Source organism: Micromys minutus (assembly GCF_963924665.1).
Source record: "Micromys minutus genome assembly, chromosome: 25".
NCBI lineage: Eukaryota > Metazoa > Chordata > Mammalia > Rodentia > Muridae > Micromys > Micromys minutus.
Genome location: NC_137960.1, coordinates 46,165,520 through 46,184,389, shown reverse-complemented (window position 1 = coordinate 46,184,389; position 18,870 = coordinate 46,165,520). Strand labels below are relative to the sequence as shown.

General features: G+C 39.1%; 1 protein-coding gene across 1 annotated transcript in view; it reads left to right on the top strand.

The window, feature by feature from the left end:
- Positions 1-18,870, top strand: part of TRAPPC3L (trafficking protein particle complex subunit 3L) — a gene marked incomplete at both ends in the record, with an annotated part of 50,021 nt that overhangs the window by 1,972 nt on the left and 29,179 nt on the right. The window contains 2 exons of the mRNA XM_080938210.1: positions 224-321; positions 4,669-4,768. Coding sequence (XP_080794336.1) covers positions 224-321; positions 4,669-4,768 — 198 coding nt within the window. The remainder of the gene's footprint in view (positions 1-223; positions 322-4,668; positions 4,769-18,870) is intronic.

Sequence of the window (18,870 nt, the reverse complement as noted above, 5' to 3'; positions counted from 1 at the left end):
TAGGATAATGTTCTCATGTGAGAGCATGTACCCTTCTCCCAGCTCAGCAATGTGTGCAAATGCAGATGACAGCTCATGAGTGCAAACTGGAACAGGAGTTCAGGAGGGGTCAAGGCGAACCAGTGATCTCTGAGTGTGACTCCAACCCATAAATTAAAAATAGGTGGCACACAATATACTGTCATGGCTGCCTGTAACAAAACCATACACGTTTTCTCCACAGAACAAAGACCTTTTTGTGCTCACCTATGGAGCTCTGGTTGCCCAGCTATGCAAGGATTATGAAAAAGATGAAGATGTGAACAAATACTTAGATAAAATGTAAGTGGTCTCTCGCTGTAGAGTATTTACTGTTCGTTGATCTCAGTGCATTTTCCTGTTTCTAATACCTTGCTTCATGTCACCAGCTCCTTCCGGCTTCTTCTATGAGCCACATTGAAGAGTGGGACATAATTTTTTATAACTCAGCTTAAAATAATAGAAAGGAACTTTCCCTACTTCTGTCAAATACAGACTTCTCTTTCCTCAGGTAGACAGGATTTCTTTATTAGTCACTTATGAGTGACCACCATGGTGGAGCAAAGGTGTTCTTTTAGTATGCTGATGCAGGGGCAGTCTTTGGGGGGGCTCTTCATTAAACAAGCGGACATCAGAAAACTGACAGTTGTTGCCCAAGAAGACTGATATATAAGGGTTTGATGGAAAGGAAAGAATTTTGTTTTCTTCTTATTTTGTCTCGGTTTGTTTGGTTTGTTTTTCTTGTATAGTACTTTCATTGCTTGAGTGTTAAAAAAAAAAAAACAAAAACAAACAAAAAAAAACCAAACCTTTTCAATAGAAAAACCCAACCTCTTTCTTTTATAAATAAAGCCCCCCACCCACTTTTTTTATTTCACTAGTGAAGTTTCTGCCAGCTTATATTCAGCCTTCTAATTTCCCACAAGTAAGTATATAATCATCAAGTTATGGAAATATTATCATTCATTTTAATGTTTTTAAATGCTTTATGAGCATATATGTATTACACACAATAAGGGGTTTCACTATGACTCTTTCATACATGTTCACAGTGTATTTGGTATAGCTATTCCATTAACCTTGCTTGTGCTCCTCTCGTCCTCTCCCTTTTCTCTCCTAGCCACCCCTCTGCTTTCATATCTGTATACCCTGTGACTTTCATTGTGGTTTTCTATGGAAAATGAGCACCTTACCGGTGGTGGTTATATTACTGAACAAAATCCCCCCCCCCCCCCCATCAACTATTACCTGCATAAAGACAGAAGACTGACACTGACACTCAAGGAACTCCTCCCCCTTTTATAACAGAGTGTTGATTGGTACACTTTTATACAAATGGCTAGTTACAGCTGCAGAAAGTGTGATAGTCACTTCTAGCCCAGATGTTGGCATTCCTTACCTCTCCCCATCGCTCTAGCTCTTATGTTCTTTCCACTTCTTCATCTTCAGTGTTCACTAAGCCTTGAAAGGAGGGTTAATGAGACCCTACTTTTGGCTAGGCATTCAATGGTCATTTTTTCTCAGTAATTTTGAGTATACCTGAGCCATTACTAACAACAACAACAAAGCTTCTCTTACTAAACCCAGCAGCAGTACTATTAGACAGATACAAACATGGTTGTTTATGAAGCAGTTTGATATGCCCATCATGTTCATGTAGCAAAACAACAGTAGCTTCCCTAGTAGGGTCTAGAATGCCCCCATCCACAGGCTTCTGAGTGGGTTTACAGTCTTAAACATGAATTTCTTCCCATGGAGAGGTCAACAAATCTAGTTCGTCCAAGAGTGGTTACCACATAACAGACTTGTCATTATCACATGTTACATGGCTGGCCAGTATTGGTGCTCACAGATCGCACAGCTGAGTAGGACTGCTAGTGACAATTCTCCAAGCAGCCTGCATAACACCAAGTACTGGTCGTGGCCAGTAGGAAGAAAACTTCAAGGCCAATACTACCTTGATTGATCTATGTTTTGCAAACACCCACATATGGTACAGTCTTTAAACTTGTTTTTGAAATTATTTATTTATCTAGGAGTGTAGTGTAGTGTGTGTGTGTGTGTGTGTGTGTGTGTGTGTGTGTGTGTTTGTGTAGGATTGTGGGGTATGTGCATGTGTGCTCTCATGCATACACCCCACAACATGTATGTAGAAGTCAGAGGGCAACTTTGGAGATTTGAATCAATCCTCCAATTTTATGGTTCAAATACAAGTCATTAGGCCTGAGCACAAACATCTCTACGCACTAATCCATCTTGCCAATTCTTCACCTTAACTTTTTTTTGAGACAAGATATCTCACTGAACACAGACCTCCCAGCCTGGCAAAGCTAGCTGACCAGATCTTCCGATTCCCCTGGTGGGAGGGTTACACATTCATGCCACTGGATGTCACGTATGTGCTGGTGACCTGAGCTTCAGCTTCCATGTGTGCAGAGCAGACACTTCATCAACTGAGTCACCTCCCCAGACAGTCTGTAGTCATATTTCGCATTGGCTTATTAAGTGTCAGGTTTTTTTTTTTTTACAGCTTTTTCATACACCGTGGGTTTGTTGACACAATCCGATGTCCTGTTCTCCTCCCCATCATCCAACTGCCCTTCCCATCTAAACTCTCCTAACGCTAGAGCTTTTACCTCTTAATTATGGCAGGATAATGACGGGGAAATATGTATGTGTTAAAAGTTTTTTTCAAGAAGGGTAAAGGGGAGCTTGAGCTTAGGGTTTTAAGAGTATTAAAGAGGGTTTATGGTGTTTTTCCAGGAGAAGACAGAGATCGTCAGCACAAGGAAAAGCTTTTTTTAAAAAAAAAGTTTTAAATTCCTGTTTTCTTTTATTTCCATGTGCGTGTATTCTTCTTAAGGGAGAGTTCTTTCTAGGTATAATACACATAGTTTTGTTGCATTTCTTGATAACTGCCTCCTGTAGCCTCTTCCTTCCCTCCCTCAGCTGAGCTGTGTGAGGTAATGAGAGCTGACATCATTGTTTAGCTTGGGACATGACCGTCTAATGGAACATCTGTTGAAATGATTCCACGTTATTTAACTTCTGTTAGTTCATGTTGTATGATTTTGTGGGCTAGCGGTAGAAGACAAAGGAACTCCCCTATTTAAACAAAAATATGTTTGGAGAGCTGAGTGCACAGGTCAACAGTTAAGAATGTAATAGTAGGAAAAGAGTAAAGTTTGAGATGCTATAGCAAAAAGGCTTCCCATTAGAATATTTTGAATAGCTCCTGAGAGCATTTCATACATTATAGATCACATATAGATTTGTATTTTGTATAAAAGTACCCTTTTGTGGAAGCCAACTATATACGTAACTGTGTGTAGAGTATGTGAATTTTCATCTCTCTGCACCATGGCTGAGCTTTTGGCTGTGTATTATAATAATTAGCAAATATTGGACTTTTAATGTCTCTCTTTCACTGTCATTTGGAATAGCCACCCTGCTCCTATGTTTGTGGTTCTGAGACTAGCCTTTAATGGCTGAGCCATCTCTTTCTCTTGCACAGATGGCCTGCTCTTAATAAATAGTACATATTAGTAGACTTGGTGAATTATTAAGGACTCTGATCTCAAATCCATTTCTCCATAACTGCCTAACTACCAGAGATCTTCCCAAATTTTAGGTTTCAAGGCACAAGGCCTTGGGAAATAATAACTGATTTTCTTAGGTTTTCTATTACTCTGTCCAAATAGTTTCATTTGTCTCTTTCTGTATTACTGTGAAAATAGAGGCCTTATTTTGGCTGATTATTAGGAAAAATAATATTCCTTTTTGTTTCTATCTTAAGGGCTTATTTCTATAACTAGATTAGATATCTTAAAAGACAAATACTGTGGCATCTTGGTATCCTTAGAAATGTAAGTGCCTCCAGGTGTCTTGTTCAAGGAGGCTGCTGGGCCATCGTATCCACTTATTCCAATATGTTATGACACCTCAGTGAGAGCTTTCTGAATTTTACTTTAGTGACTGTTAGATGTAGTGGCTTAGGTGGAGTCAGTAGTAGGTAAATATGCACCTTCCCTTGGAACCATCATTCCAGTTTCTATGGAGTGTAAACTGTGTTTTTCTGAAGTTGCTTACCAACCTCTACACACACACACACACACACACACACACACACACACACACACACACACACACACACGGAGGAGGTAGAGAGGGGGAAGGAGAAGAGGGAGACAGGGGAAAGAGAAAGAAAAATAAACTTAACAAACTTAAGAGCTGAAAGCATTAGAGGCAGTGAAATATGTCTCTCTAGGCCCTTCCCCTCTTCCTTACCCAGCTTCTCTTGTAAATGAAGCTCCTCTGTCATGATGAATACACTATGAGAAGCTTGAGTGTCCAGGGTCACACTCCCAAGTACAAGTTAGCCAGGATCTTACAGTTTCACAATAGCTAACAATGAGCAATATTAGGCCACAGGCAAGCATCCTTCTCTGAATCCGCAGTCAAGTTTGGGCCAGTCTCACCTCCAGTTAGACTCCGCTGCTCACAGAGACTAATTAATATTTCCTGGATATGCTGATCTCTGCCTTTGTGGTCACAGAACACACACAAAATCACTACCTAAAACAATTTGACCTGTTCCATTGGGCTTAGTTTGTTATCTATCAGGTAATTTATACTTCATTTCATCCACAGGGGTTATAGTATTGGAACAAGGCTGGTGGAAGACTTTCTGGCTCGATCCTGTGTGAGAAGATGCCATAGTTATTCTGAAATTATCGACATAATCGCCAAGGTAAATGCATTTCTGGTTGTCAATGTGTCTTGAAAACATGCCAAGTATGAGGGTAAATACCTATAGTCCCTATAATACTATCATTTGGGAGGCTGGAGCAAAAGAATTGTGAGTTCTAGGTCTTTCTGTGTCAAATAGTATGTTCCAGGGCAGCCTAAGTTATGTGAGATTCTGTCTCTAAAACAAAACAAACAACAATAAACAGTTAAAATTCTTTCTGGGTTTGGTAGTCTTTACTTCTCACTAGTCAGGTTCTACCTACATTTGTTGCTAGGTGCTAAGAGGAAATTATGATAGAAAGGCTTTCTATTTTCATACAAATATAGAACTATTATAAACTGAAGGTCAAGCTTCTAGACTGACTTGAATATGTGTGTGTGTGTGTGTGTGTGTGTGTGTGTGTGTGTGTGTGTGTGTGTATGTGAGAGAATGTGTGTGTATATGTGTATAAAGGAGCATATGTGTGTGTTTTATGTGTGTGTGTGGAATGTGTACATGTGAGAAAAAATGTATGCTTTATGTGTGTGTGTGTGTGTGTGTGTGTGTGTATGTGTGTGTGTGTGTGTAGCATGTGTGTGTCACATTGGTAGCAGTGTTTTACAGGAGATTGGGAAGGTGGCTTGGCTGGTGAAGTATCTGTTACACAAAGCATGGGAACCAAAGTTTATATCCCCAGCAGAGTTGGAAAGCTCTTGGATGACCTAGGCGTGCCCATCTAGGAGCCAACCATTATAGAGCAGTTTGCCTGCATAAGGAGATCTCCAGAGGTAACAACATTTCCAGCATGTTTTGAAGGTTGGTAGTTTTAAAGGCTGGAAGTATCTGCAGAGATTCAGTCCTTTATGAATCTGACATGTAGACTTGGAAGCTATAAGAGGAACAGTTCTCCTTGCTTGCAGCCTCAGGCTGTAGGATGGGGCAATGGCAGCCTGAGCAGACCCGTGTGCTTCTAAGAAATAGAGAAGACAGAGAAACAAGGCAGTGAGGGGTCAGACCCTAAGTCTTCAGGTTTCTTCCTCTGAAAAGAACAGGCCAGGCCTTCAGAAGTCTCCCTCTCTGCCTCACCCTACAAGTCTGTAGCAGTGCCCAACTAAATTATCAAATTGACCCCATTGATCTCCTTGGTGGTTCATTCCTCACGACGTGACCCAATGTTCTGGGTTCTTGAATGAAACACACACACACACACACACACACACACACACACACACACACACACACGGTCTTTATATTTTGATATGTCTATAATAGCTCAATGGCTGAGCTACTTCCCAACCTCCATGTGGCTAATCCACCTCCTTCCAATAGTGAGTTATTAATTACTAAAATCTATGTTCTATCTTTACTGCTCTGGACCCGGTCAAGGCAGCCAGCCCTCTTGGGACCATTCTTCCCCGCCTCCTACATGGTGGCTATGCTCTATGTCCAGCACCTTCTTAGGCATGGTGTCTTTCCTCTCCTTCTCCAAGCATGTTGGGTCTTCACCTTCCTCTCCTCTTCCTCTTCTCTAGCCTGGGAATCCTAAAAGTCTTGGCTCTGTCTGCCTTGCTCAGCCATTGGCTGTCAGCATTTTTATTTACCAATCAGAACCAACTGGCTGCAGGATCCCTGAGTGTCTTACCTGCAAACACTCTGAGCATTTTGGGAGAGCCAAATTAACATAAGAATACAAGCAGTTATACAGGTCTGAGATGGTTCCTGTTCTGAAGTCCCAGATGACTTGAATTTGAGTGTAGTTATGGAAATAAGGTGGAAAATGAGACCAATTCGAGAAGAGCTATTAAAATAATAGGAACAGGAAATTCTAAATCACCCCCAAATTACCAAAAATTTACAATCAGGTCTACATATCTCTACCTCTGCAGAAGTAAGGAATCAGGTAAATGTTTTGATTTTGTTTTGTTTTGATTTTACCAAGTTTTGTCAGTTTCTAGTTGCTAAAGCTGTTTTTTCAAGTTATTGCCAGCTTCTTAGTATTAGGGCTTTATCTACTGATTCAGCCGGAGTTTCTATTCATTCCATTTCCTTTGCTTAGTCCCCACAAAACAAATACTTTGTAAGTTCTTTGTGGAAGTCAATACAGCAGACATGCCCCAAACCAGTATCAAATGTAGAAGGAACTAGTTTTTACAAGTGTCCGAAACTATTTTCTGGAGAAGTATTTTCCCAAGAGAAAAGCAAAGCTTCCTGGGTTTTACTGTTTATTTAATGCACGTGCTAGCAACTTACACAGCCCTGATGTTTGGAAGACAGCTTGGAATCATCTAATGCCAGCTCTTCTTTCTTAGAACAACCCATCTTTAGCCAGCGTCCTTCCATCACAGACCTGTGGTTATCAGGCTAGTGTTCCTCTGTGACCTAGTTAGTATTTGAGGACACAAGAGATATAGGAGGCATGCTGCAGAATCCAGTTCACATAACAGACCTACTAACCTAGTTTCCCCCTCCTTTCTCTTCTGAGCCCTGCTGTTTACACACACAGTAAAACTGACCCTTCATGTGAATGGCTTCCACATGAGCACACAGCACTCATTCTGTGATGCTGGGTACAGGCACTGCCTTTGGACTGTCAGTCTCAGAGCATCTCTGTGAAGGCAAAACAGGGGTTGAATGTTGACATTTCTCCAGTAAGAAAACCAAGTTCGAGGAACAATACAATGGAAATGAGTAACATACATGAAGAAATAAACTTTGAATACTAGGATCCAAATGAAAGTTGTTTCTACTTTATTAGTATTATTATTATCACTATTATGTCTTGGTTAGTGAATCATGAAGCTGGTACTAAAAGCCAGCTGTCTTCCATCTTTGGCACAGTGAATTTAATACTATTAAACAGGTTTACAAAGAGAAGAAGAGAAAAAAACTCCTCTCCATATGTGATGGCAGAATACATGCAAAATCCTGCAGCAGTGTTCTGTGAATGTGCAAGTGTGTATGGGAATGCACATGTATGTGTAAGTGCATGCACATGAAATCTAGAGATCAGCCCCAGATGTTATTCTTCAAGTACCACATACCTTAGAGTTTTACATGGGGTCCCTCTTCTAGTGAGATCTGCCCATCTCATCTGCAACAGCATCTGGGATTACAATGTGTGCTATCACAACTGCAGCTTTCACAGCTGCCTGGCTTTCTACATGGATACAGGCCGTCAAACTCAGGTCCTTTTCTACACGGATACAGGCCGTCAAGCTCAGGTCCTTTTCTACTCGGATACAGGCCGTCAAGCTCAGGTCCTTTGTCAACTGAGTTATCTCCTCAGAACGTGTAAGCAGAAGTCTTAAAAATAAAATAACTCAACTTATTTTAAAGCACTTATTTAGGGGGGACTATAAAAGTACCTGTAATTTTAATGTAAATACTGTGACTGAACTATATTAACATATATGGCCCAACGTTCTATGTTTTCTGTTGGTAGCTGCTCTAATTCTTTTGATTAATAACTCACTGTATTCCAATAATAATGATTCTGAAATGTCTTTGGAAATGACTTCCCTTGGCCTTTACCTAAGTCCATCCCAGTGTCTTAAATGCGCCTTTTAAGTTAAATATAAAGTATGCCTAAGGAATAACAAGTTTCCAGAGTATTAAAAAAGAATACCTGCTGATAATTTGTAAAGTCATGTAACATGAGAATTAAAACATCTTATTCTTAAAGTTGTTTTTGTTAGGCTTGACATCTGAAAAAGAATGACTTTAAAAGCTGATTAAGACTTCATTCTAAAGTCATGTTCATAGAACAGTGAGTAATTTATTCTTTCAGAATCTCTTTGTACGATCTACATCATATTTTCTATTTAAATAAAGTAACATACTCCTGTTTAAAAGGACATGATTAGCTGGTTACTTTTTTTTTTTTTAGCGTGTAGAATTGGGGTTTGTTAGGCTGTTATTGAGAACTGGAGATTGGTTATTTTCTGTCATTGAAAGACTGAAGCTTGTCTGCTCTGTGCTCAGTACATTGGGATGTACTGTGGCATCCTGACTGTTGGTCTAAGTGAGCTCCAGACTGAGTAGTGCAGGAGGGGGGTCCTCCAGATTCCTCTGGGTGTTGTTCTGAGATCTGTGGACATAGAATGTTAATCTCATCTATTTATCTACATCAGAAAAACAGAAAATAGATTTAAAAGGAATTGACCTTCTGTGCTGGCTAGTCTTTTTCTTTCTTTCTTTTTATTGAACAACTTTAATTTAAAAACAAAGATGAATGTACAAATTTTAAGCATTTTTGCATAAAAGTATACGAATACATTTTTGTCAGTGCTTGACTTATTTTTTAAGGTTTGATAGTGTTCATTAAGATCTTACTAGTTACAATGAGCATAAAGTACATGTAAAACAGGATGTAACCTGGAATTAGTCAAAGTTTTCTGGTGTGTAAGGATTAAGCATAATGTTTTTTCTTTTATTTTATTTTTTTTCCTTTTCTTGAACGTCACACAGTCTGTGAGTTGTTTCTGGGGTTAGTATCCAATTATGAGTGACTACATATGATATCTGTTCTTTTGTGACTGGGTTACCTCATTCAGGATGATATTCTCTAGATGCATCCATTTTCTTAAGAATTTCATAAAGGCATTGTTCCTGATAGCTGAGTAGTACTCCATTGTGTAACTATACCACAATTTTTGTATCCATTCATCTACTGAAGGACATCTGGGTTCTTTCCAGCTTCTGGCTATTATAAATAGGGCTGCTATGAACATTGTGGTGCACGTGTCTTTGTTGTATGTTGGAGCTTCTCTGGGGTATATGCCCAGAAGTGGAATAACTGGGTCTTCGGGTACTACTATGTGCGATTTTCTGAGGAATCACCAGACTGATTTCCAGAGTGGTTGTATTAGTTTACAACCCCACCAACAGTGGAGAAGTGTTCCTCTTTCTCCACAACCTCGTCAGCATCTGCTGTCATCTGAATTTTTGATTTTGGCCAATCTGACTGGTGTGAGGTGGAATCCCAGGGTTATTTTGATTTGCATTTCCCAGATGGCTAAGGATGTTGAGCACTTCCTTAGATGCTTCTCAGCCATTCTATATTCCTCAATTGAGAACTTTTTGTTAAGCTCTGTACTCCATTTTTTAATAGGATTGTTTGATTCTCTGGTGTCTAGCTTCTTGAGTTCTTTGTATACCTTGGATATTAGGCCTCTATCTGATGTGGGGTTGGTAAAGATCTTTTCCCAATCTGTTGGCTGCTGTTTTGTTTTCTTGACAGTGTCCTTAGCCTTACAGAAACTTTGCAATCTCATTAAGTCCCATTTGTCAATCTTTGACCTTAGAGCTCGAGCCATTGGTGCTCTGTTCAGGAAATTTTCTCCTGTGCCTATGTGTTCTAAGGTTTTCCCTACTTTCTCATCTAATAGTTTCAGTGTATCTGGTTTAATGTGGAGATCTTTGATCCACTTGCACTTGAGCTTTGTACAAGGAGATAAGAAAGGGTTTATTTTCATTCTTCTGCATGCTGAGTGCCAGTTGGACCAACACCATTTGTTGAATAGGCTGTCCTTTTTCCATTGAATGTTTATGGCTCCTTTGTCAAAAATCAGGTGACCATATATGTGAGGGCTCATTTCTAAATCTTCTATTATATTCCATTGATCCACGTGCCTATTTCTGTACCGGTACCATACAGTTTTTAGCACAATTGCCTTGTAATATAGCTTGAGGTCAGGGATAGTGATTCCCCCAGATGTTTTCTTGTTGTTGAGGATGGATTTCGATATTCTAGGTCTTTTGTTATTCTAGATGAAATTGCACATTGTTCTTTCCAACTCAATGAAGAATTGGGTTGATATTTTGATGGGGATTGCATTGCTTTTGGTAAGATGGCCATTTTTACAATGTTGATTTTTCCAATCCATGAGCATGGGAGATCTTTCCATTTTCTGAGATCTTCTTCGATTTTCTTCTTTAGAGGTTTGAAGTTCTTGTCATACAAGTCCTGCACTTGCTTAGTTAGAGTCACACCAAGGTATTTCATGTTGTTTGTGACTATTGTGAAGGGTATCTTTTCCCTAATTTCTTTCTCCCCATGTTTGTCTTTTGAGTAGAGGAAGGCTACAGATTTGTTTGAGTTAATTTTATATCCAGCCACTTTGCTGAACTTGTTTTTCAGCTGTAGAAGTTCTCTGGTTGAATTTTTGGGGTCATTTAAGTACACTATCATGTTATCTGCAAATAGTGAGGTTTTTACTTCTTTCTTTCCAATTTGTATCCCTTTGATTTCCTTTTGCTGTCTATTTGCTCTGGCCAGGATTTCCAGTACTATTTTGAATAGGTAAGAGGAGAGTGGGCAGCCTTGTCGAGTCCCTGATTTTAGTGGGATTGCTTGAAGTTTCTCACCGTTAAGTTTGATGTTGGCTATTAGTTTGCTGTATATTGCTTTTATTATGTTTAGGTATGGGCCTTGAGTTCTTGCTCTTTCTAAGACTTTGAACATGAAGGGATGTTTAATTTTTTCAAATGCTTTCTCAGCATCTAGTGAGATGACCATGTGTTTTTTTTTTTTTTTCTTTCAGTTTGTTTATATGGTTGATTACATTGATGGATTTTCATATATTAAACCCTCTCTGCATCCCAAGGATGAAGCCTACTTGATCATGGTGAATGATCGTTTTCTTATGTTCTTGGATTCGGTTTGCAAGAATTTTATTGTGTATTTTTGCATCAATGTTCATAAGGGAAATTGGTCTGAAGTTCTCTTTCCTTGTAGGGTCTTTGTGTGGTTTAGGAATGAGAGTTATTGTGGCTTTGAAGAATGAGTTGGGTAGTATTCCATCTGACTCTATTTTGTGGAATAGTTTGGAGAGCTTTAGTATTAGGTCATCAATAAATGTGTGATAGAATTTCTGCACTGACCCCATCTGGTCCTGGGCTTTTTTGGGGGGGGAGGGGGAGGCTTTTGATGACTGCTTCTATCTCTTTAGTTGTTATGTGATTGTTTAGATAGTTTATCTGGTCTTGACTTAAGTTTTGTATCTGGTATCTGTCTAGAAATTTATTCATTTCCTCTGGATTTTCCAGTTTTGTTGAGTATAGGCTTTTGTAGTAGGATCTGATGATTTCTTCAATATCTTTGGTTTTTGTTGTTATGTCTCCGTTTTCATTTCTGATTTTGTTAATTTGGATACTCTCTCTTTGCCCTCTAATTAATCTGGCTAAGGGATTGTCAATCTTGTTAATATTCTCAAAGATCCAGTTTCTGGTTTTGTTGATTCTTTGTATGGTTCTTTTTGTTTCTTCTTGGTTGATTTCTGCTCTTAGTTTGGTTATTTCTTGCCGTCTATTCCTCTTGGGCGCATCTTTTTTTTTTTTTTTCCTAGAGGTTTAAGTTGTGCTGTCAAGCAGCTTTTGTATGCTTTCTCCAGTCTGCTTGTTTTTTGGGTTTGTTTGTTTGTTTGTTTGTTTTTAGAGGCACTCAAAGCTACAAGTTTTCCTTGTAATACTGCTTTCATTTTATCCCACAGGTTTGGGTATGTTGTACTTTAATTTTCATTAAAATCTAGAAAATCCTTAATTTCTTTCTTTATTTCTTCATTGACCATGCTATTGCTGAGTAGAGCATTGTTCATCTTCCATGTATATATGGGCTTTTTCTTGTCTTTGTTATTATTAAAGACCAGCCTTATTTTATGGTGATCTGATAGGATGCATGGGAGTATTTAAGTCTTCTTATATCTATTGACACTTGTTTTGTGACCAACCATATGGTCAACTTTGGAAAAGTTTTCCTGAGGTACTTAGAAGAATGTGTATTCTTTGGTTTTAGGGTGAAATGTTCTGTAGATGTCTCTTAATTCCAATTGGTTCATAAACTCTGTTAGTTTCTCTGCATCTCTGTTCAGTTTCTGCTTCCATGATCTGTCCATTGATGAGAGTGGGGTGTTGAAATCTCTCACTGTTATTGTGTGTGGTGAAATGTATGTTTTGAGCTTTAGTAGGGTTTTTTATGTATATGGGTGCTCTTGAATTTGGAGCAGATATATTTAAGATTGAGAATACTTCCTGATAATTTTTTCCTGTAATGAGTAAAAAGCATCCTTTGTTATCTTTTTTGATAACTTTTGGTTGAAAGTCTACTTTATTTGATATTAGAATGGCTACTCCACCTTGTTTTGGGAAATTTGCTTGGAAGGTTTTTTCCAGCCTTTAACTCTGAGGTATTGTCTGTCTTTATCTCTGAGATGAGTTTCCTCTATGCAGCAAAATGCTGGATTCTGTTTATATATCCAGTGTGACAGTCTATGTCTCTTTATTGGGGAATTGAGTCCTTTCATGTTAACAGATATTAAAGAATAGTGATTGTTGTTTCCTGCTATTTTTGCTGTTAAAGGTAGAATTATGTCTATCTGCCTTTCTTCTATTAGCTTTTTTGCTTAGTTATTTTCTTGCTTAGTAGTTTTCTTGCTTTTTCTAGGGTGTAGTTTCTCTCCTTGTGTTGGGTTTTCCATCTATTATTCTTTGTAGGACTGTATTTGTTTTCAAATATGGTGTAAATTTAGCTTTATCCTGGAATATCTTAGTCTCTCCATCTATGGTGACTGAGAGTCTTGCTGGATTTAGTAACCTGGGCTGGCATTTGTGTTCTCTTAGGGTCTGTATGATGTTTGTCCAGGATCTGCTAGCTTTCATAGTCTCTGTTGAGAAGTCGGGTGTAATTCTGATTGGTCTGCCTTTATATGTTACTTGTCCTTTTTCCCTTACAGCTTTTAGGATTCTTTCTTAGTTTCAAATATTCAGTGTTTTGACTATTATATGTTGGAAGGAGTTTCTTTTCTGGTCCAATTTATTTAGAGTTCTGTGGGCTTCCTGTATGTTCATGGTCATCTCGTTCTTAAGGGCAGGAAAGTTTTCTTCTATGATTTTGTTGAAGATATTTACTGTGCCTCTTAGTTGATATTCTTTGCCCTCTTCTACACCTATTATCCTTAGGTTTGGTATTCACATTGTGTCCTGGATCTTTTGGGTTAGGAGCTTTTTGGTTTTGCATCTTCTGTGACTGTTTTCTCTATATTTTTCTATCTTGTCTTCAGACCCTGAGAATCTCTCTTCCATCTCTTGTAGTCTGTTGGCATCTGGAACTCCTGATTTCTTTGTTAGGTTTTCTATCTCCAGGGTTTTCTCTTTTTGGGTTTATTTTTATTGTTTCTATTTCTATTTTCCATTTCTTCACCTGTTTGGTTGTGTTTTCCTGTTGTACTTTGAGTGACTTTTGTGTTTCCTCTTTAAGAGCTTTTTTTTGTTTATGTGTGTTATCTTGTAATTGTTTAAGGGAGTTAGTTATTCATGCTCTTCTCCGAGATCTCCATCATTATCATGAAGTATGATTTCAAGTCTGAGTTTTGTTTTTCTGGAGTGTTTGGCAATCCACTACTTGCTGTGGTGGGAGAGCTGGGTTCTGATGTTGCCAGGTTGTCTTCGTTTCCATTGCTTAAGTTCTTTCGCTTTCCTCTTGTCATCTTGTTATCTGTGGTTATATGTGGTCTTGTTGCCAGTGATTGGCACCTGTCTCTCCCATGGATCTGAGGGCCCATGGGTTCAGGAAGAAAATTGCTTCTGAGTGTTCCATTTTTTTGTGGGCGAGAAGTGAGTTCTGGTGGCAGTGACTCAGTTGTCTTTGTGCGCTCTTCTGAGGAGCTCTTGTGAGGCTGTTCTGGGAGCTCAGTCCTCTGCCCACTGGTCCTGAGTACTAGTGGAGGCAACCTGGCTCTTTCTGTAGGCCAAAAAGGACCCTTTTTCAGCAAGTACAGCACTCTCTGCTCACTGAGAACTCACGGTGTCCCCTCCCTGGGCCTATGTGTTAGGCTCACCTCTGGTCCAGGTGTAAAAGAGTCTGTGGAGCTGATCTTCCAGAACTTCCTTCTCCAGGCAGATCATAATTCTCTCTGACACAGGCCCAGGCACCACTGCCAAGCACTCTCTGTGCTCTGGGTACTCATAGCGCAACTTCACTAGGCCTGTGCCCCAGGTTCTCTGCTGGTCCAGGTGGAAAAGTGCCTGGGTGTCTGTGTCAACTTCTTTTTAAGAACATGTTCTTAAAGAACATTTTCTCATCCTCACAAACAGAGCGGCTGTCTCCTGGACACCTCTTCCTTCAAAGCCTGGTTTTTACTTCTTAATCATTTTTACTTCTTAAAAAAAAAAAAAAAAAAAAAAAAAACAGCTCTCACCTAGAGTGATGATGTCACCTCCTTCTGGAGCATTTTGACACAGATGCAAGGTCAGGCTTCAGCTATATGCATGCCTAGAGATGCTTCCCTTATAATTAGAAGCTTTCATTAAAAGACCTGGCCTTTGGCAGCATTATCTCATTAACCCTTTAAACTCTCTTCAGAGGAAGCAAGTAGTAAATGTGGCTGAGTCAGTTTTAGATAACTAGGGCAAATTCAGATGGGTTTAGTCATAGTTTATCCCTGGAGAGAGTAGGAGCGTTGGTGAAGGAAGCCACAGCTGAGTCTTGCTTATCTGATCTCCCGGACCAAGCCCTGTGTGCAGCCCTCTGCCTTATTTCTGAAATGCAGATGTCTATAGAACCCGTAGTAACTGTCCTACTTTCAGAGAGAGGGAAGAAAGATACATTTCCAGCAAATGTACCAGACAGAGAAACATATGTGCAGACAGGAAAATGATTCCCTGAATGAGGCTGGGTGAAAACAGAGGTCTCGTGAACTTGACATCCGCTCTTCAGTTTTCTGTCTTTCAGAGTTGAGGGGTGGGAAGTTTCATGAGTTAACCGAACTCTCTCTTTCTCTTGGTTTAATTTTCTGCAACATTAAAACAGTTTCAGTTTTAAAATGTGATCTTATCATCTACTAGTTTAATTTTTGTAGCTGTATTCAAGAATAGCTACAACTATTACCCAAGATTTACAGGTAGGCTTTCATAACAACATATATCCTGGTTTGTTTGTTTGTTTGTTTTGTTTTTTGTTTTTTGTTTTTTTTTTTGGTTTTTTTTTTTGTTTTGTTTTTTTTTGTCAACTGGACACAAGCTTGAGCAGCAGTTCTTAACTTGTGAGTCTCAACCCCTTTGGGATGTTGAAAGACCCTTTCACACAGATCACCTAAGCCCATCTACATAGCAGATGGTTACGTTGTGATTCATACAGTAGCATAATTATGGTTATGATGTACTAACAGAAATAATGTTATGGTTAGGGGGGCGCCTCAACATGAGGAACTGTGTCAAAGGGTCAAAGCACTAGCAAAGCTGAGAAACACTGAGCTGGAGTTATCTGGGAAGAAGAACCTACCATGAGAAAATGTCTCCAAGATATTGGCTGTAGGTAAGTCTGTGGGCATGTTCCTGATTAACAATTGATGCAGAAGGGCCCAGTCCACAGTGGGCTGGACTGTCTTTGGGAAGATAGTCCCAAAATATAAAAAGTATATTAAGCAAGTCATGAGGAGCAGGCAAGTAAACTGTGTTTCTCCAGGTTCCCCCCTGCTCATGGATCTTGCCTCCAGGTCTGCCCTTATTTCCTTTAATGAAGACTGTAAGGTGGAAGTATATATCAAATCAACCCTTCCCTTTCCAAGTTGCTTTGACTGTGTTGTTTTATAATAGCATTAGAATCCTAATTAAGATACTATGACTACATCTGTTGTTTTAACAAGCCACTGATCAAAAATTGTGGACAATAAACTTTGTCTACATTAGAGACATACCTTTCTCCTCTCCTCAGTATTTCCCAGACAACACGGGAAACAGACATTTATGTATAGCTTATATCATATTATAATTGACCTAGAGATAATTTTAAATAATCTACGAGGTTGTCCATAGGTTTTCTCTTTTGTACAGTGACCTGAGTATCTACAGATCTTAGTATCCATGGGAACTTTGAAGTCACCCTTCTGTAGAGACCACAGGACAGCTGTCATTTCACATGGGTGTCCATAGTACCATAGCATGGCATTAAAAAACAACTTCAATACAGCTGTCATTTCACATGGGTGTCCATCGTACCACAGCATGGCATTAAAACAACTTCAATACAGCTGTCATTTCACATGGGTGTCCATAGTACCATAGCATGGCATTAAAAAACAACTTCAATACAGCTGTCATTTCACATGGGTGTCCATCGTACCACAGCATGGCATTAAAACAACTTCAATACAGCTGTCATTTCACATGGGTGTCCATAGTACCATAGCATGGCATTAAAAAACAACTTCAATACAGCTGTCATTTCACATGGGTGTCCATAGTACCACAGCATGGCATTAAAACAACTTCAATAATAAGTAGATTTCTTTATAAAAGTTCAAAATGGCACCTGTCTATTAAAGTGTTTTCAAAAGGCCCTTGTAGAATTGTTATGAAAGAGCCAATAGATTTGTAAGACTGAGACACATATGACACTGTCAGACACCCATGAGAAAAGCCTCCTTGGAATTAATTCATTTCTTGTCATTATACTGCTGGATTTTGTTTGTTTTAGTTTTCTTTCTTTGACAAATTAATTGCTTCTTTAAAATATAGATTTGAAAGGGTTTCCTCTTTTAATCATTCTGAGACTGTAAATGAAAATGTGTATGTTGCAATAGAATGGCCAGAAATGACTTTAGCCATTGAAATGCAGCATTATGGAATTCATTTCTTACCTACAGATCCTATATCTTCCTGTCTACTATAAGAGAAAGTAAAAATACAGCCATACTTATTTCTGGTTTAATGACTGGAAGCACTAGTGGCAAAATTTATATTGGATTATTAAACACAAGTAAGATAAAATATTTTAGTTACTACCAGAAGCTAATCAGAAATTAACTTGAGTTTTGAAATAAAGATTATATAATCCAAGCTTGGCCAGAACTGTCATAATATTTAGACAGTCCCTTAGTGCTGGGCAGACAGCTCTATTCCAGTCCTCACCCAGTACCTGTGAGGCTTCAGTTTGATGTGCAGGTGGTAAGACAGTTTCTCCCATGGGGCAGGGTCAACACGATGCTTTCTCTGGAGTGCCACAGAGACAAGTTATCATTTGCCAGTGTGATGAACATATCTCAGTGTTATCACATGAACAGACTTTCTTAATCATAGAAAACAGTACAGTGTAAAAGACTGGTTTAGCTTGAAACTTTGATTTCAGCCTTAAAATCTTAAACTCCAATATAGTATACTTGTTGAAAATGCCAGAAAGAAAACAATAATGTGCTTTTATAGTGTAAATTGAAAATTTAGATTAATTGAATAATAAGAGCAATGATTTTTTTTTTGAGGGTGGTGATATGTAATCAATAAAATAATTGGAAAAAAAGTCCCAGGAAGCAATGGAAGTAAGGACATCCAGCAAGGGAGGAAGTCTACACAGTGACTGTGGTGAATACATGCTTTACACAGTGCTTATCAACCCTTAAAGCTGAGACCCTTTAATGTGTTGTAGTGACCTCAACCATAAAGTCCTTTTCCCTTGAAAACTCCTTCATAACTGTAATTTTGCTACAATTATGAACGGTAACATAAATATCTGAGTTTTTTAATAGTCTTCGGCAACCTCCATGAATCTACATGAAAAGGTTGCAATAAATCAAATCAGTCACATTTTAAAATCCTGCCTCTGATCTGAGCAGTCAGCACATTCATGGCCAACTCTGTGCAGAAAATCCAAACCCGTTGAAGTCTCTCATTCCCATGCTGCTTTAAGTGAGGACAGCACTGTGACCACAGACTGCCAAGGCACCAGAAGTGTGAAGATTGAGGCTGTAGCCCAGCAGGAGAGCAGTGACTTTCATGCCTGGGGCTTTGGGTTCAGTCTCTACTGCCTGCAATAACTCAATAATGGATTAAAATAGAGTCTTTACCCAGAAGCAGTTATTTGGCCTTTAACAACTTTGTGAGACAAGGAGTTTATTGGGCTTACTTACAAGGGCATGGGTAAGAGGTGTCCTGTAGGAGCACGGGTGACTTGGGCGGCTACATCCTGAAAAGCCCACCCCAGCATGGGTGATGACTCACAAAGCATATGTAAGTGGAGTTTCTGCATGACATGCAGGCAGCTATACAACTAAAGGGTGCAGCCACCACACACAATACTATATATTTGGAAGGGATCTATTGTGTTTGCTAAATCAGATGTTTCTTGTGAGTTTCAT